Consider the following 19,263-nt stretch of genomic DNA (forward strand, 5'->3'; position numbering starts at 1 on the left):
TTAAATGAATGAATAGATGATTGACTGTCAAAGTCAATATCTCCATGGCACAACTTCATAGGAATTCTAGATATGTCCTAGTCAGAAATCTCACAACTTTACCATTTGGGGATTTATTATCATGCAACTTTCTCTACTTATTTCCCATAATTTAAATACATTACATCTTATTGTGATTTCTTACTTTTTTTCTCCATAGTTTTATATATCAAGTGCCCTTACTAGGATTTGCCGCTTATAAACAATATAAATTCTACTTAGACAAGTACCCTTTTCTTCAAAGTCTTGCTCAATGCAACTTGAACATCTTTGTTCCTCAAACTGTATATGAAAGGATTCATCATCGGCCCCACAATGGTATAAAAAACTGTGGATACTTTATCTTGATCCCTAGATTCAGCAGGAGAAGATTTAAAATATATAAATGCTGATGATCCAAAGAAAAGAGAAACAGTAATTATGTGGGAGCTGCAGGTACTAAAGGCTTTGGATCTGCTCTTTGTAGAATGAATGCAGAGGATGTTGGAAAGGATCAAAGTGTAAGAAATAAAGATGGTAAGACTAGGTACTATTATATTGACACCCACCACAATGAAGACCACCAGCTCATTGATGGAGGTGCTTGTGCAGGAGAGCTTCAGGAGAGGAGGTGTGTCACACATGTAGTGATTGATGATGTTGCCATCACAAAAAATGAGTCTCATCATGCATCCAGTGTGGGCCATGGCACCCGTAAACCCCATTGCATACCCACCTGCCATCAGCATAAAGCAGACCTGATGGGACATGGTGATCCTGTAAAGCAGAGGTTTACAGATGGCCACATATCGATCATAGGCCATTGATGTCAAAATACAGCACTCATCAATTACAAAAAAAGCAAAGAAAAAGAGCTGAGCCATGCACTCTGCATAAGAGATGATGTTCTGATTTACAAAGCTCATCAGCATTCGGGGGGTAATGATGGAGGAGTAGCAGAGATCTGTGAAGGAAAGGTTGAAGAGGAAGTAGTACATGGGAGTGTGCAGGTGAGGATTCAGAACAATCAGAACAATCAAGCCCAGGTTCCCCACCACAGAGACCAAGTAGGTTCCTAAGAAGTGGAGGAAGAGAGGCAGCTGGAGCTCTGGCTGCTGTGTTAAACCCAGCAAGATAAACTGGGTCACTGAGGAGCCATTGCCTGAGGCCATTCCTTTCTGGACTGGGTCTGTGAGAAAAGAAGAAATAGTAACATTAAAAGGAGAAGCCAGCTGGGGAGATGAATTCTAGCCCACCATTTTCTGTCTTCATTTTTTTTCATTTTGTAAGCTTGAGAGAATGTATAAAGATGAATATTAAAACATTCATAGACAGCAATTTCTGAGGGGATAAGGTTCAGGAAGCCAATTATTACTTTTGGCCTTACAGCATCTCGGATCCATTTCTGCAGGAACAACCTCTTCCAACCTCAGGGTCAATGGTAATTTCAATAGAGAGAGAGAGGAAATGAGGCTTTTAAAGGACTCCCTGGACCCACAGATAAGGTTGAAGAAGAATAGCAACACAGGTACAATTCAGCCCTCACACTTCTGCATCAGGACTTCAGGAAAGGATCTTGTTAATACTTCTTCCCTATTCTCATGGAGGGCCAAATAGGTCTGATTAACTTTATGGATAAATATCCCTGAAGAGGCATCTGTTCTATTGTTGTCATTGCTATTTTGTGAGTTTTGGACTGAAAGAGTCAGAGCACAGCCCTTAGTCTCCCAATGTTTGAGAAATCATGAGACACAAATCATGATTTCTAGTGGTTGCTTTGCCCAGTGTGTCCTCTCCATCCTATGGGGTAGAAGATAGCCAAAAGAACCACCTGTTTATATGCCCCAAGGGGTTATTATAAGTTAGAAAATCCTAGGGACCTGATTAAATACTGAAAGATCTATTTTCCCCAGTGTTTTCCCCAGAGATCAACGTTTGCAGCTAAAAGAAATTATCTGCCCTGAATTTCAATCTTTTTCATGATAATAACATTGGCTTATTGGAGCTGCATAATTTTCCATGTTTTGATTTCCTACCAAATGGGACATATCCCCAACAGAAAATCAAAATGACCTTCCTGTATTTATAGTATCTATTCCTATGAAATCCCCCCACAGCACCTGTGAAATACCATACTGTTGTTTGCTTCTATCTTCTATCTTCTCACAACACATAAGCACACATACATGCATGTGCATACATTTGAATCTAAGCTCCAAAAGTGCAGAGATACCATGTCTTTTCTTCAAGACTATTTCTGTATCACCTTAGAGCCAAACCTGACATATAAAATAGGTACACAATACATATTTGCATAATAAAAAGTTGAATAGATGTGAATCTCTTTCCTATTTTTTTTCTGGAACCTATACTGGATACTACACAAAATTCATGCTCCACAGGTAAAGGCTTATATAGTGTCAAAGGTGCTATTTGTAGAAAAGAATGCTGGACAGGAAAAACATCAGTAAGATATGTAAAGGCCACTGCTAGAGTCTTAAAGGTCATCTAGTAGCATTTCAGTTCCAAGTAACTGAGTTCATAGAAAGACTACAGTCTCCTTTCCCTGGATGTCACCTGGGGAGTTATTCAGGCTCTTTGTGAGGTCCCAATGTCTCTCCCCACAGGATGGCAGCATATACTCAAATCAGAGGCGAGTTTGGAACAGTGCAGTTCAGGAATTTCTCAAATGCCAAAATCAAGATTCCATTCACTATGGGAGGCCCATTAGCCACTCAAGATTTCTACTTATTTATTTTGGCACAGAAATCACCACAGTGAAGACTTACAAAGATTAATATGGTTGCACTGGAAGGAATGACGGCAGTTAGAGAAATGGAGATAGGGTGAGCCACAGGAGGCAATTACAACAATGAACATTTGCTTTTTAATGCTCTGAATAAACAGGGCTACTGAGTGGTTCCAGGAAACAAACATATGCAGAAGACACTGCCAGGAAGATTCAATAGAATGTTTCACAAAGGGGATGGAAAGAGACCCCTCCAAAAATAAAAATCCCTAAGATACAAGCCTCGGTATTTGGGTAGATCGGTATTACAAATAGAACACAGAAAGTTGGAAATATTGGTAAAAACTATACATTCATTTTTTTTTATAATGGTGTGATTGAGTTGCCAATTGGATAAACAAGTAGAGCTATGTAATAGGCAAAAGCCCAAATAAAATTATAATTGTAAACAAAGTAAAATCAGGAACCCCCCCCCAATTTTTCTTAAAATTATATAAATCTCAACCATTATTTATTATTCTCAGACCCCTCAAAATCACTAGCAGATCCAAACTTCCTAAGTATGAGTTTGAAATGTATCCCACAAGACAGACATTCTTCAGACTACAGCTGTGAAGAATATAGTGATTTCATTAAAATGTGTGTTTTCTATGGAAATATGCAGAACTCTCATAATGCAAGAACAGGATATGCCCCAAGTTTATATTATATCAAATCACATTACAAGAAGAGTTTGATCCCAGGAATCTAAGCTAGAATTGAATGTAACTGGTATAGATATGAGCAGAAGCAAAATGAATACAGAGAGATCATGACTTGATTTTTACATTGCATGAATATAATTTCTTTCCCCTCTTCTATCTGCATAATGGTCACATTGGCCTAATTCAGTTGTGACAGAATGTGTCAAATGATCATCCATTTTATTAATATGTGTCCAGCATCTTTTCCTTTTTAATGTTTTCATCAGTACGTTATATTTATACATAATAGTGGGATTCATTCTAACATAATCATGCATGGATGGAATATAATTTGTTCCATTTCAGTATATGTGATATGTGTTTATATACATATGTGTGGTATTCACTGTGGTACATTCATGTATGTTCATAGCATAATTTGCTCAATTTCATCCACAGTTCCTCCCTATTCCCATCCCTCCCTTCCTCTGCTCCACTGATTTCCCTTCTGTGTTCATGGGGACTCCTTGCTTTTATTCCATTATTTTGCTCTAACATTCATATATAAGAAAAAATTCAACCCTTGACTGATTCTAGCTTATTTCACTTAGCATGATGTTCTCCAGTTCCATCCACTTACCAGCAAATGTTATAATTTCATTCTTCTTATAGCTAATTAAAACTCCATTATGTATGTATACAACACTTTCCTTATCTATTCATTTGTTGATGGAAACCTGGCTGGTTCCATCACTTGGTTACTGTGAATTGCACTACTATAAACAATTGTTGTGCCTGTATCGTGGTAGCACGCTGATCTTAATTCTTTTGGATAAATATCAAGGCATGGAATAGCTGGGTCACATGGTGATTCCATTTCTAGTCTTTTCAGGAATGTCCAAACTGCTTGCCAATGTGATTACTAATTTGCAGTACCACCAATAATGTATGAGTGTACCATTTTCCCTCATATCCTTGACAGCATTTATCATTGTTTGTATTCTTGATGACTGCCATTCTAACTGGAGTGGCATAAAATATCAATGTAGTTTTGATTTGCATTTCTCTGATTCCTAAGGAAACATTTTCCTCATATATTTGTTGGCCATTTGTATTTCTTCTATTGAGAAGTATCTGTTTAATTCCTTTATCCATTTATTAATTGGGCTATTTGGGTTTTTTATTTTTATTTCTGTTTTAGTTTGGTTTGACTTTTTGTTTTTGTTGTTTGTTTTGGTGCTAAGTTTTTTGAGTTCTTTATATATTTTGGATATTAATCCCTTGTTAGAAGAGATGCTGACAAAGATTTTCTCTCATTATATAGTCTCTCTCTTTGTGTCCTTAATTGTTTTCTTTGCTGTGAAGAAGCTTTCTGATTTAACACCATCACACTTACTGATTCTTGCTTTTACTTCTTGAGCCTTAGAGATCTCATTAAGGAAGTTGGTGTCTGTGTCAATATGTTGGAATGCAAAGTCTAGAAGTTGCAAAATTTCTGGTCTAATTCCTAAATTTTTGATCCACTTTGAGTTGACTTTTGTGCATGGTGAAAAATAAGTATCTAGCTTCATTCTTCTGCATAGGGATATCCAGTTTTCCAAGCACCATTTTGAAAAGGCTGTCTTTTCTCCAACTAATATTTTTGGCACCTTTGTCAAGTATCATATGACTGAATCTATATGGATTTGTCTCTGGGTCTTCTATTTTATTCCACAGGTCTTCATGTCTGTTGTGATACCAACATCATGATGTTTAGTTACTAGAGTTCTGTAGTAAAATTTCAGATCAGGTATTGTAATACCTCCAGTTTATTGTTTTGATTCATTCTTGGGGAGATGCCATGATAAGGTGGTTTCCCTCTGAATCATCTTATTTCATTTCCCAAATGGGTAGACTACATGGACTAAAAAGATGTTAACAATACATTTCATCAAGAGTAAAGAAGTTGGGTACAAAGGCAAAAAGCAGAGAGAAGAAAAATGAGAAGAGAAAAAGTAGAAGCATGATAGCCCATGAAGGCATCAAAGAGGGAGGAAGTAAAGGAGAAGAAGAGAGAGAAGAGATATGTTAGAGTGAGAGATGAAGAGAATAAGAGTGATAAAACAATCAAGCAAGTGGAGCAGAACAACACCAACCCCTCCACAATATCAAATACAAAAACACTTAAAACAAAAGTCACCACCTCTTAGAAAAATAGAATGAAAAGTAAAATGTTAATAAAATGGGAAAAAGAACAGAAACATATGTAAGTATAGATAGATAGATGAACCAATAGCAAATATAACCAGAAAACAACTAAAAAGTTGATGATAATAATTTAAAAATTCTCAATTAAAAATACTTGTGGGGCTGGGGATGTGGCTCAAGCGGTAGCGTGCTCGCCTGGCATGCGTGGGGCGCTGGGTTTGATCCTCAGCACCACATAAAAATAAAATAAAGATGTTGTGTACACCGAAAACTAAAAAAATAAATACTAAAAAATTCTCTCTCTCAAAAAAAAACTTGTATTTTTCTACTAAGGCAGCTGACTTTGAGTATTTATATCCTATTCCAGCCTGCCCTTCTGTCCCTTATTTCTTAAGCAATGCACCTCTTCAAAGAGAGGACTGGATGACATTAAATCCAACCTCATTTTTGATTTTTACCACTCTGACAGTTTGAGTGCACTAGATATTTAGCTGGTTGAAACGGCTCTCAGCTTCTCTGCATAGCAGTAGAGGAAGGATGGAACTGGAAGTACCTTCTATTAGGACTTTGTCCAGAAGTCTTAGGTTACTGTTCTCCCTGGTTGGAAGAGGTGCCGAGATTTATTTGGGAATTTCAGTCTGCTGGGGTGAAACTCTAAACAGAACTTTGAACCTTTGTTTGGAGTAACTACTCCAGAGTGATTAAATCTTTGCATCCCTAGGGCTAAGTAGATTTTTCCAGATCATTTTCAGTTGGTCATTTACACCACAGAGCTAAAAAGTATATAAGGTTGCACTCTCCTGTCCCCAATGTGATCATACCTGTCTGGCCAATTCCCCTGATCCTTTTCCACTGGTCATTCAGGTTGCACTCCTCTGTGTCTTTTTCTTTTCTTTTGTTACTGGGAATTGAACTCAGAGGCATGTCACCACTGAACCATATCCCTAGAACTTTTTATTTTCTATCTTGAGGCAGCATCTCACTAAGTCTTTAGGGCCTCTCTGATTGCTGAGGCTGGCCTTGACCTTTGATCCTCCTGCCTCAGCCTCCTAAGTCATTGAGATTACAGGCACATCCCACTGCACCTGGCTTGGGCCTCTGTCTTGATCCAGCTGGATCCACTATTCCCTATAACTGATTTGGGATAATGCTTTGCCAGATGCACCTTAGGTCACACAGTAAGTACTACTTACTATGGAAATATCTGCTTGGGATTCTCAGGTTCCCGTATGAAAAAGATTCAGCATAAAGATCCTCAAGCTGGATCTTTACCTCACTTTTTCAGCTGTGCTGTATACATGTAATAAGAATTGTAATGCATTCCACTGCCATTTTTTTAATCAATTAAAAAAAGAAGTTGAGAAACACCAAGTGCATTTTAAACCACAGCTCTCTGAGCAGTTTTTGCATCAACTTGGTACAGACTGCCTTCCACAGGGTTTGTGTACCAAATTTGTCCCGTGTTTCTCTCTCTCTTTGTGTCGACCCCTCCCTTTGCAGTGACACAGCACTACTGCCACTCCATTCACTACACCAGAATCTCTGGGCTTCTCTGAAACTCTGACAAATACTGATTTATAATGATTTTCTTCAAATACCCACCTTGGTCCCTCTGTGGGGGAGATAAGGGCTGGAGTTTCCTATTCTGTCATCCTATAGACATCATCATTCATTTTTATAGCTGCCTGAGATTTTAGCAATCTGGTAGCTATTTAGCATAATTTCTTTTTATTGATTTTATTATTTTTTAAATACACAATGACAGTGGGATGCATTACAATCCTTATTACACATATAGAGAACAATTTTTCATATCTCTGTATATAAAGTATGTTCACGTCAATTTATGCCATTATACATGTACATTTTTTTTACATTACAATTCTTAATACACATATATACCACAATTTTTCATATCTCTGTTTGTAGATAAGGTATTTTGACACCCAATTCAAGTCTTCATACACGTACTTTGTATAATGATGCCCATCACATTCCACCATTCTTGCCAATCCCCTTCCCCCTCCCTTTCCCTCCTACCCTTCTTTCCTATCTAGAATTAATCTAATCCGCCCATGCTCTCCCTCCCTACCCCACTATGAGTCATCGGCCTCATATCAGAGAAAACCTTTGGCATTTGTTTTTCTGGAATTGGCTGACTTCACTTAGCATTTTCTCCTCCAATGCCATCCATTTACCTGCAAATGCCATGATTTTGTTCTTTTTTAATGCTGAGTAATATTCCATTGTGTATAAATGCCACATTTTTTCTATCCATTCATCCACTGAAGGACATCTAGGTTGGCTCCACAGTTTAGCTATTGTGAATTGTGCTGCTATAAACATTGATGTGGCTTTGTCCCTGTAGTATGCTGTTTTTAAGTCCTTTGGGTATAGTCTGAGAAGAGGAATAGCTGGGTCAAATGGTGGTTTCATTCCCAGATTTCCAAGGAATCTCCATACTGCTTTCCAAATTGGCTGCACCAATTTGTAGTCCCACCAGCAATGTATGAGTGTAACTTTTCTCCCACATCCTTGCCAACACTTCTTGTTGTTTGTCTTCATAATAGCTGCCATTCTGACTGGAGTGAGATGATATCTTAGAGTAGTTTTGATTTGCATTTCTCTGATTGCTAGAAATGATGAGCATTTTTTCATATATTTGTTGATTGATTTTTATATTCTCTTCTGAGAAGTGTCTGTTCAGGTCCTTGGCCCATTTATTGATTGGGTTATTTGTTTTTTTGTGCTTAGCTTTTTGAGTTCTTTATATACCCTAGAGATTAGTGCTCTATCTGATGTGTGAGGGGTAAAATTTTGCTTCCAGGATGTAGGCTGTCTGTTCACCTCACAGATTGTTTCTTTTGCTGAGAAAAAAAAACATTTTAGTTTGAATCCATCCCATTTATTTATTCTTGTTTTTAATTCTTGTGCTATAGGAGTCTTATTAAGGAAGTTGGGGCCTAATCCCATATGATAAAGATTAGGGTCTACTTTTTCTTCTATTAGACACAAAGTCTCTGGTTTAATTCCTAGGTCCTTGATCCATTTTGACTTAAGTTTTGTGCATGGTTACAGATAGGGGTTCAATTTCATTTTGTTGCATATGGATTTCCAGTTTTCCCAGCACCATTTGTTGAAGATGCTATCTTTTCTCCAGTGCATGTTTTTGGCATCTTTGTCTAATATAATTGTAATTTTGTGGGTTAGTCTCTATGTCCTCTATTCTGTACCATTGGTCTACCGGCCGGTTTTGGTGCCAATACCATGCTGTTTTTGTTACTATTGACTATTTAGCATAATTTCTGATTTGTTTCTTAGATTCTAGTAATTCCGAGACTGTTACAGCACAATCAATAAACCATTCTTTACATATATATATATATATATATATATATATATACACACACACACACACACACACACACACACACACACATACCTTACTTAGGTAACAAATAAAGATAAATTTTGATGTCAATGGAGGAAAGATAAGAAGCACTCAACAATAGCATTTAAACACACCAATACATGATCTTCTTTAGGAGAATAATCAGATTCCAGAAAAGGGTCCAGAAGTATATATACTTCACATACTTCATATAGATTCTCAATTTGGGCAACATTCCAATGAATAATTTAATGCTATAGAGTAATTTCTAAGGCAATTCAGATAAACAATAGATATTTCAGTTTCTCCTAACCCATTTACATGGGTTAGCCAATTAAGTAGATGTTTTTTAAAGGGGGACCATTTTTAAAAGATAGAAATGATATTAATTCCCCCTCGAACTGATCATTGCTTTAAAATAAAATATTGTCACATAGGAGTTTTATTTCTCAGGATGACCTACAGACATAAACTTACATGACATTGAACAATTCTTTGGGGATCCATTTCTTGTTTCTTCTCTTGTTTCTATGAGAAAAGTCTTTGGGGTACATTAAAATAGCAAAATATCCTCTGGTTAAGGAAATTATTATAGTTCACAGAAGTCCATCTTAATTGAGATTTGTGTTAGTTAGGATTCATTGAAGGAAAGAGAAATGATTCTAGGAATTTTAAGCAAGAAGAATTAAAGGTGATTAAGTACTTACAAAATCACAGCTACACTTAGGAAATGGATTCCAGACAGGGACTCCAGAATTGACTTCCAAGAGTATACAAAGTTGACCCAATAGAGCGGTTAAAGATAGAAAGTTTTGTTCACAGAAACCACTCTAGTATTTAACCCTCTTGGGTACACTTTAGTTCCTGAAAAGCATAGCAAGGCAGGGTCCTCACTGATTCCCTTTTCCCATATTAACAGTGTTTAGCTTTTATTAAATTCATCATCCTCTTACTTATGGAGGCTAGAATGTTTGGAAATTTTTCTCTAGACAGATAATTCTGATCAATGTAAAATTATTCTTTATCTCTTTTATAATGAAATATATACCCTTTTTATTATATGAACCCCTACGATTAGCATAAAGAGAATAAAAACGTACAAACAAAAGTACCCAATTTGACATGACTTCACATTTCTTAACTTCAACCAAGGTTGGACAACCATCAATAAAACTTTTAAATATGCACCTTATATTTTATTGAATATCTATTAAACTAATACTATTAGAAATCTATTTCATGCTCCAGAGTGTGCAAAATATTTCAGGAGAACTGTACCTAGAAAGGTGTGGGGTCAAATTTGTGTCAATAGCAGAATGAATAAATAGTATATAAGTTGTTACTGTGATGTATTACATAACAGTCAAGTGAATGGACAGATCTATATGTGTCAGTATAGATCATTAAAACAACATCAGAAGGGCAAGTGAGTAGCAAAAATGTTATGGGCCAGGTTATATGGGCAATGACCAAGCAGATTCCATTTTACCCTGAGACTCCATGTCATATAAGAGATGCTTCTCCCATGGAAACACTCCACCTCTGTAGCTATCAATAGTTGCTTAGCATAGCATGTTTAACAACACAAAATGACAATTCTTATACAATGTAAAATTGTTCTCTTTTTGGTTCCCATTTTTCTTGGGCAATGTACCTTGACAGAGATTGATTGTCCAGATGTTAGTAACCATTCTCTAACTTGTACTCAACTAAGGTCATTTTGACCCACTTCCCTTCTGCTTGCTTGCTGCTATGCCAACCTGGAAAGTCCCGAGGGAAATACCAATGTGCCCTTTGCATTGTTTCACTAACTGCCCAACTCAGCTTCTGTACCCCTGCCTGCTTGCAGCTACATCAACCTGTTATGTGGTTTTTGCAGTTTTTGTCTTTAAAGACCCTGAAATGCTCAGGCTCAGGGCTGTTCCTTGCAGAGACAGTTGTAGGTCCTGTGGGGAGCAGTCTCCAACTGGCTGGCTAAATAAAGACTCTCCAATTGGGACAAAATGGACTTGGTATGTTTTCTGAGCGCTCTGCCCCATAACAAAAGGATATGTTATTTATATAAATTTAAAACCAAACAAAAGTATATACTAGGTATATACAAATTCAGAAAAATTATAAAAACAGATGGGACAAATACATACCAACTTCAGGATTGTGTTTCCCTTTAGGGAGAAAGAAGGAAAAAGAATGTAATAGTCTGCCTATGGTAGGGAGAAGACACCCAAAGGCTGCATGTTTCAAGAAAAATCTGAGTATATTTATGTGAATGAAGTGTAATTTGTGCCATTGTGAAACAAAGAAAATCTTGATTTAAAAAAAAAAGATAATAATATCTTAATGAAATGGAAAAAAAAAAGAATGGTACAGGCTCATAACAGTTCAGTGTGATTTTAATGAGCTTTAAGTTCAGCATTTATTGAGGGAGTGTAGAGTAGACAGAGAACTGGAAAAGTAGATACTTTGAGTTTATATAATTGATGTAAATGAGAAAAGAATTTTATTTGTTCTACTTGGTAATGATCATCAAATGCATTTTCAAATTTGCCTTAATCACCTGGGTGCAAAATGTACACAATGCATTCTCTTAAAAGTCCTATGAAATCTATTTTATAGATGAGAAAATTGAAGCTCAGAAAATTTAAGTAACTTATCCAAGTTGATGAAAGTATATAATAACTAATATATGACCAAATTTTCAAGGCCTAAATAGGGTGAGTTTTGTCATTAGAGCTGATCACATATATATTATTATGGTTTTGTTATTAAATGTCCCCCAAAAGTTTGTGTGTGATACAATGCAACAAAGTTAGAGGTAAAATAATTGGGTTATGAGAGTTAACCTAATCAATGCATCAATCCCTTTATAGGGATTAACTGGATGGTAACTATAGGCAGATAGGGTGTGGCTGGAAGAAATGGGTCATTGGGTACGTGCCTTTGGGTATATATTTTGTATGTATTGAGTGAATATTCTCTCTCTCTCTCTCTCTCTCTCTCTCTCTCTCTCTCTCTCTAAATCCTAGAATCTCTATCTCTATATCTCTCTCTGATTCCTGCTGTGATGTCCTGAGCCACTTTCCTCTGCCACACTCTTCTGCCAGTATGTTCTGCTTTACCTCAAGCCCCAAGGAATGGAGGCAACTGCCTATGGACTGAGAACTCTGAATCCATGAACCCCAAAATAAACCCTTTCTGCTCTAAAATTTTTTTAGTCAGCAAAAAAAACTGACTAAAACTTATACACTTAATTTTAATTATTTCATTACATAGTCAAGATAACCAAGGCCTCATTAAGTCACTCACAAATTTAAGAGAATTTGGCCAGGATTGTGTCTCAGTAGTAGAGCACTCGCCTAGTACATGCGAGGCCCTGGTTTCCATCCTCAGCACCACATAAAAATAAATAAATAAAATAAAGGTATTGTGTCCAACTACAACTTAAAAATAAATATTTTTTTAAATTAAGAGAATTTTCCAAAGTTTGAATTTAATAACAAATTTTCTTCTATTCTTATTACCCAAGAAATATCTTAGCCTTTGTTTGAAAAAGTATAGTTGCCACTCTATAACAAATCTCAAATCTCAAACATCTCATCCCCTAAATCCTTGAAGGACTAATTACTTTGCTATTTTTAGTAAGCTTTGTCCAAAGTTGTTTCCTTTTGAGATTTATCTTCAAAGCAACTTTAAGTCAATTTTAATTGGATGTGGAAAAAATAACTATGCAAAGTTGTAGTCACTTCTCTTTCAACACCATTAAGGAGTTTTACTTGGTATTACTTGAAGCAAAAGGACCCCTTGGTGCAAGAACCCTTCTATGTGTGCTCCACTGATCATAACAGGATTTGTGTAGTTTGAGTGCACATTCTTCAAGCAGATCCAGGAAAGGAGCCCATGAAATGCAGCATTGGAACAGGTAGAGGAGCCAACTAATCAAACTCTCATCTCAAATAAATTTGTATGCCTAAAACTTAGTCTTAATCCTGAATTAGAACTTTAATCATTGGGATTGAGGTGTTCTCTTTATTATGTTCTTTAAGCCATATGAATTTGGGCCACTGAAAAATAATTGTGCACAGCTATAAAATTTTTGTTTACTGATAGGAGATATGGATGTGACCTCTCCATCTCTTTAGTTGTTGGGTTCTACATAGATCAACACTTGAGCACACCAAGTACAGGATGACGTTATGCAGAGACCTTATTTTCATCTTTTAAGTACCCAGAAAATGAGCCTACAACTTTCTATTTTATTAGGGGCCGAAGCACCAAGCTTCCAGCTTTCAGAAAACTTTAAAGTACTCACTAATTTCATGTGAAGATCAAGTTTTACATGCAGAAGGATAACTCGTGATCTATTATAATTGAGAGAGCACAAGACAAACGTCCCCATCCCAAAACAGTGTGTGTGTATATATACACACACACACAAATATACATATATGTACACACACACACACATATATACATATATATACACACACACATATATACATAAATATACACACACACACATATATATATATACACACACACTTGAAGTGTTTATATGTAAATAACTGTAAAATATTCATATATTTTTAAATTATATTAATCATGTTATTTTACAATTACGTAAAATAAAGAATATCATATAAGGGTTGTAGCACTACTGGGAGCAATGGGAAAGATCCAAAGGTAAAGTTTAAATTTCTGTTGTCTCCAGGGTCAATGCTGTTTATGCTCTGAGTCTGTAAGCCCACTGAATTTAATTAAATTAAGCATACATATTGTCCAAACTGTATGCTTTGTTCTTGCCACCTTTAAGCAGAATGTACTTATGTAATAACTATGACATATATTTTAAACAGTAATTTTATAATCTTCATAATCTCATTTCCCTATTGAAAAACTAAAAAAAAAAAAAAAACAGTTTGTGATTTGCTACTTTAAAACTAAAAGGCTCACTTGGTTTTTTGTTTTGTTCTGGGGTAAAACCTGTGGGTGCTCTTCTACCACTGAGCTGTATCTCCAGCCCTTTTTGTTTTTTGTTTTGAGACAGAGTCTAAGTTGCCCAGGATGGCCTCAAATTTACAATCATCTTGCTTCCAGCCTCCTGAGTCACTGGGATACAGGCATGTGCTCTCATACCCAGCCTTCGCTTCCCTTCTTCATGTGAAAATATTCATCCTTAAGTGCCCAATTAAATGTCACCGATCTCTTTATGAAATACTCTGAAGTATTTCATGCTGTCCCCAAACAAACTGTGTACATTTCTTTACTCTGCCCCCATAAGACTTTGGTTTTACTCTTACTATGGCCTTCATTGAGTTCTGATGAAATTTATCATTTGCATAGATCTAATCCTTATTACACTATGGGCTCCTACACTATTCAACTTTGTATCTTCAATACCTAGCAGAACTTGGCACACAGCAGGTGTTCTGTCTTACCTTTATAGGCATATTTAGCTAGCCCCTAAAAAGAGTAATCTCTGCAAACCCATGGGGATATTGGAGTGCAAGACAGCCATCTGTAATGTAATGAGAATTCAAAGGACTAAGATTTATTGCTGCTCTAGGGCATTTTAAAGTCAGTTGTATCATCACATGAGAAAGTTGACAATATTTTTAGTTTAGAAAACAAGGCTTCACATAGCTGAGCTCTTCTGTATCTTCATCTCCCGTTTAACTCATTCCTTTACCCTAATCATACACAAACCTGTTCTATATTTTTCTTTCTTTCTAAAACAGTATTCTTCAAACTTTAAGATAATAAGAACCCAAAGAAATTGTTAAAAATATGTATTCCTGGATCTTAACCCTAGAGAATGATTGTATATTTATGGGTAGAAGCTAGAAATCAGCATTTCTAAGAAACAAACTGGGCAATTCTGATGCAGGTTTTCCACACTCTCAGGAAAAAAAAATCAATAACACTTGATTAATAAGATGCTAATTTTATACCAACTTCAAGACACCAGGAGTATATCTAAAGAGAAGAAAGAAAAACCAAGTGATGATCTTACAAATAGCACAGGACGGCTTTAACATGAGAAAGACACTAACTCAGAATTTACAAGGTTAGCACACATCACTCAGCCAGAGAGAGAGGTCCAAATGTAAGTGGTCTCCGAGGATGAAGGGATCAACAAAGGGTCTGATAAGCACAAGTTTAGGGTGAGCCCTGCTGGGAGAGCTCCACCTTCTAGAAGGGTTTTAATAATCCATCAGAATTAGGGTAAGAAGCAAAATTCCATGAGGGAATACTTACTGGAGATTATTAAAATAGGCAGGTACTTCTGTGATTCCAGATCTATAAAGAATTGGTGATTATAAATAAATCATGGTTGATACTTCATCTTTGTATCCAGACAGAATGCTGTCCCTTTTTTATGTAATATAATTTATGTAGCCTGTGACAGAACATAGAGGACAAGGACAAACAAGTTTCTATGATCTAATGAGGGTAAGGTATCCATCTTCTGAGAGTGGAGAGGGCATATTAGGTCATAACCTCTACCTGTCATTGCTCTGGAAGAAAATCTGGAAAATGTTTTCTCTTTTTCAAGATCAAATCTTCAAACTACTCAATTAATTACTCTGTGAAAAACTCCTATTATCAACTGACAAATGAAGTAAGGTAACAAATAGAATCTGATATTAAATTTGTTTTATTGTTGCTCTGAGGCACATAAGATAACTTAGTTGTATTACTCACATAAGATAACTCTCATATAAGACAATAGTTTTAGGTTAAAAGTGCAGGCGCTGAAATCAGAATAAAATTGTAATCAATAATTCCACTACTTACTAATGTGAGTACTTTCTCCTTGTCTGAAGAATGGAGAAAATAATAATGCCTGCCTTGTGTAGTTGCTAAGTGATTTACCAAGAAAGCATGCAATATCCAAATCAGTATCCACAACCTGCTCCCCAGTGGGTTCAAGGTTCATAGTTATACATACTATGATTGTAAGTTTGTGCTGTAGTCAGAAATCAGAGTCAGAAATTTGGTTCTACCTGAGTTTGTTGTGTGTGTGTGCGTGTGTGTGTGTGTGTTTTACTTAAAACTGCTATATTCCATCTTGTTCAGTTGTAGACAATAATAGTAGCTACCTAATTGTGTAAGTCATGTTGATTGAATAAAAATGTGTGTGTGTCCCCATTAGTTCTAATTCCCTTCACTGATCCTCATCTTGTCAAGAAGTATTTTTAATGCAAAATGCATATAAACAAGAATGCATTTCCAACAAGAATATAAACAGCATATAATTGTGGGACGTTTGGTAAATTGTCCTACTTATTAAATAACCTGATCAACAAGATTATTTTGAGGTTCAAAATGACAAAATTTAAACATGTACGTACAGGGATGATATTGCTATTATCTAGATTTATATGAGATACAGCTAGTCAATTGAGGAAGATCTTTGGAAACTTGTGATTATTCGGGTTAAACTCCTAAAGGAATGCTGGATTTCAGACTCTAGTGTATATATCTTATAATAACCAGAAAATGATACTGACAGCTAGACTTTATAAGTTACTTTTAATAATATTTATCCCATACTTTGGAAATAGCCACAGTAGCACTGTTACCCTACAATAAAGCTCAAGCAAACTTCTTGGAGTGTCATTAAGGTATTTCTTTGATTTTAGACATACAGACTCCAGCAAAATGAAGTTTTATTATTAGCTAGCTACTTAAGTCCCAGGACTTATTTCTGCCAAAACTGATACTGAGAGAACTTGCCCTGAATCCTCTCTCTTCATCATTGAAGAAGGATTCCTGACCTCAGTCAATATTCTCTGTTAAAGTGATTTTAGGCACAATGAGAAAATGTGTGGTTCTCATTTTAACATTAGTATTCTGTACTAATAGATGATACTGGATTAAATTTTGTCAAAACTCTCAATACTTCATTCCTTGTCAAATAGTAATTTGATGATGACTTTCATTTTTTTCTCCTAGAATATTTGACAACATTTTCCCTAATTGATAGGCAAGAATTATACAATTCTGAGTATTTAGTGCAAGATGTAAGAAAAGGATCTTGGAACCAAGATGTCTTGTGAAACCCAATCCTTCAAAATATGTAGATAAGTTTCACAAGACTCCCAAAACTCCAAGGACAAAATAAATTTATCTCCAAAGTAAGGCAGAAAGTTGAGGAGGCAAGTTGATACATCCTATCTTTTTTGGTAACATTCCTGCTTTCTCTCTGTTTTATGCTACTTGAATGTTAGAAGAGTTGCATTTGAGATTAGTACATTTTACACCAGAAGGAGAGATTTCTTATAACCTACAAAAGTCTGGGAGTGGAGAAAAATAACACTTATTAATGGAATTAGAGCTTTGTACTGTCCAAATCTATATGGTTTCCCAGTTGATTAATGAAGATAAAATCTCCAAGGACACAAAAGCCCAAATTTTTAAAATGTTATTTTATGATATGCCAAGACATATTAATGCCATAAATACGGAAACAGTTCTTGGTATAAGCAAAACTTTTCTCATGGTACATTTCTTCTGCAACTTCTTCCCTGATCCCTCTATTCCAGCAGATTCCTCCAAGGACATACTATCTAGGAATGTGGTTCTCTGCTTAAGTCAAACAATGGAAATAGCAAGTGTGTTAGACTCACAGAGGCTGCCTAGGAAACTGCCTTTACCGCTGCTCCCTTTTTGCTCATTGAAGAGTCACTTAAACTTCCTTAGTCATCCTTTTCTCACTTGAGAATAATAAAACCTAATGTTAAGGGTAGCTAAGAGGGGATACTGCACATAAATTTCCAAATACAAAACTGGTGTTCAATACCATCCATGTTATTTATTACTAACTGCCTGCTATCATAATTGGTTTGTTTTTGTAAACCACTTAGACAGAAATATGAATCAACACATTACCAGAATATAAGACAGAATTAAATATTCTGTATAATTTTATTGATTGATAAAATGATGATTGGTAGCGATAAACCATTTTATAAAGTTGTGTTTCATTTCTCTAGTAGGTGACTGGAGATGAGCTCTGAAAACTGGACTCAGATAACATGATTTGTCCTACTGGGCTTTCCCAGTAACCACATCCTGCAGATGCTTTTGTTTCTGGGGTTGATGGTGACATACACTGTAACAGTCACAGGCAACCTGCTAATCATAGTGCTCAGCTGGATGGACCACCGCCTGCACACACAGATGTACTTCTTCCTGAGGAACCTATCCTTCCTGGAGCTGCTGCTGGTATCTGTTGTGGTTCCCAAGATGCTTGACATCATCCTCACAGGGGATCACACCATCTCATTTGCCAGCTGCATGATCCAGTCCTATCTCTACTTCCTCTTAGGCACTACCGACTTCTTCCTCTTAGCAGTCATGTCTCTGGATCGTTACTTGGCAATCTGCCGACCTCTCCACTATGAGACTCTGATGAGTGGTTATGTCTGTTCCCAGTTGGTGCTGGCTTCCTGGTTAGCTGGGTTCCTCTGGGTACTTTGCCCCACCATCCTCATGGTCAGCCTCCCTTTCTGTGGCCCCAACAGGATTGACCACTTTTTCTGTGACAGTTGGCCCTTGCTGAGGCTCTCTTGTGGGGACACCTCCCTGCTGGAGCTGATGGCTTTCCTGCTCTCTTCATTGGTGTTACTGGGCTCTCTGACCTTGACCTCAGTTTCCTATGCCTTTATCCTTGCCACTGTCCTCAGGGCCCCCACAGCTGCCGAGAAAAGAAAAGCGTTCTCCACCTGTGCCTCACACCTTACGGTGGTGGTTATCTTCTATGGCAGTTCCATCTTTCTCTACATCCGTTTGTCAGAGGCTCAATCCATGCTGCTCAACAAAGGTGTCTCTGTCCTGAATTGTATCATCACACCTCTCCTGAACCCATTTATCTTCAGCCTCCGCAATGACAAAGTGAAGCAAGTGCTGAGAGATGCCCTGAGGCACTGTTCCACTGTTTCCAGGAAACTATGTGGGTCACAAGTAAAAGGAAATATCCCTATTAAATTGGGAAATTAAATATATATTGGAATATTTTTAATGTGCTAGAATTTTTTTAAAGACTCAGGCAATGCCCTACAACTTTCTCAGCTAGTCTGAATGAATATGCAATAAGAAATATCAGAGTTAACTCTCATCATTCTGCCTGTAGTTCTTTTAATGTCTCCACACCCCCACAGAGAAGCCAAACCCAATTGGCCAAAATTTTAGAATTCTGATTAGGACACATTCCTTCTGAGGTGGAATATTTG

At 36.6% G+C, this 19,263-nt stretch overlaps 1 protein-coding gene and 1 pseudogene across 2 annotated transcripts; one reads left to right on the plus strand and one right to left on the minus strand.

The window, feature by feature from the left end:
- Positions 1 to 257: 257 nt before the first annotated feature.
- LOC308641631 (olfactory receptor 8B3-like) lies at positions 258 to 1,190 on the minus strand (the record flags this gene model as incomplete). The annotated part of the gene is made up of 1 exon (XM_081280279.1): positions 258 to 1,190. The coding sequence occupies one exon, from the start codon at positions 1,188 to 1,190 to the stop codon at positions 258 to 260; it is 933 nt and encodes a 310-aa protein (XP_081136405.1).
- A 16,847-nt stretch (positions 1,191 to 18,037) lies between these two features.
- Positions 18,038 to 19,030, plus strand: LOC308641632 (olfactory receptor 6T1-like; annotated as a pseudogene). The gene has a single exon. The product of its transcript is annotated as an olfactory receptor 6T1-like (transcript).
- Positions 19,031 to 19,263: the final 233 nt, after the last annotated feature.

This window comes from Spermophilus citellus, assembly GCF_964194105.1.
Source record: "Spermophilus citellus genome assembly, chromosome: 2".
NCBI classification, from domain to species: domain Eukaryota; kingdom Metazoa; phylum Chordata; class Mammalia; order Rodentia; family Sciuridae; genus Spermophilus; species Spermophilus citellus.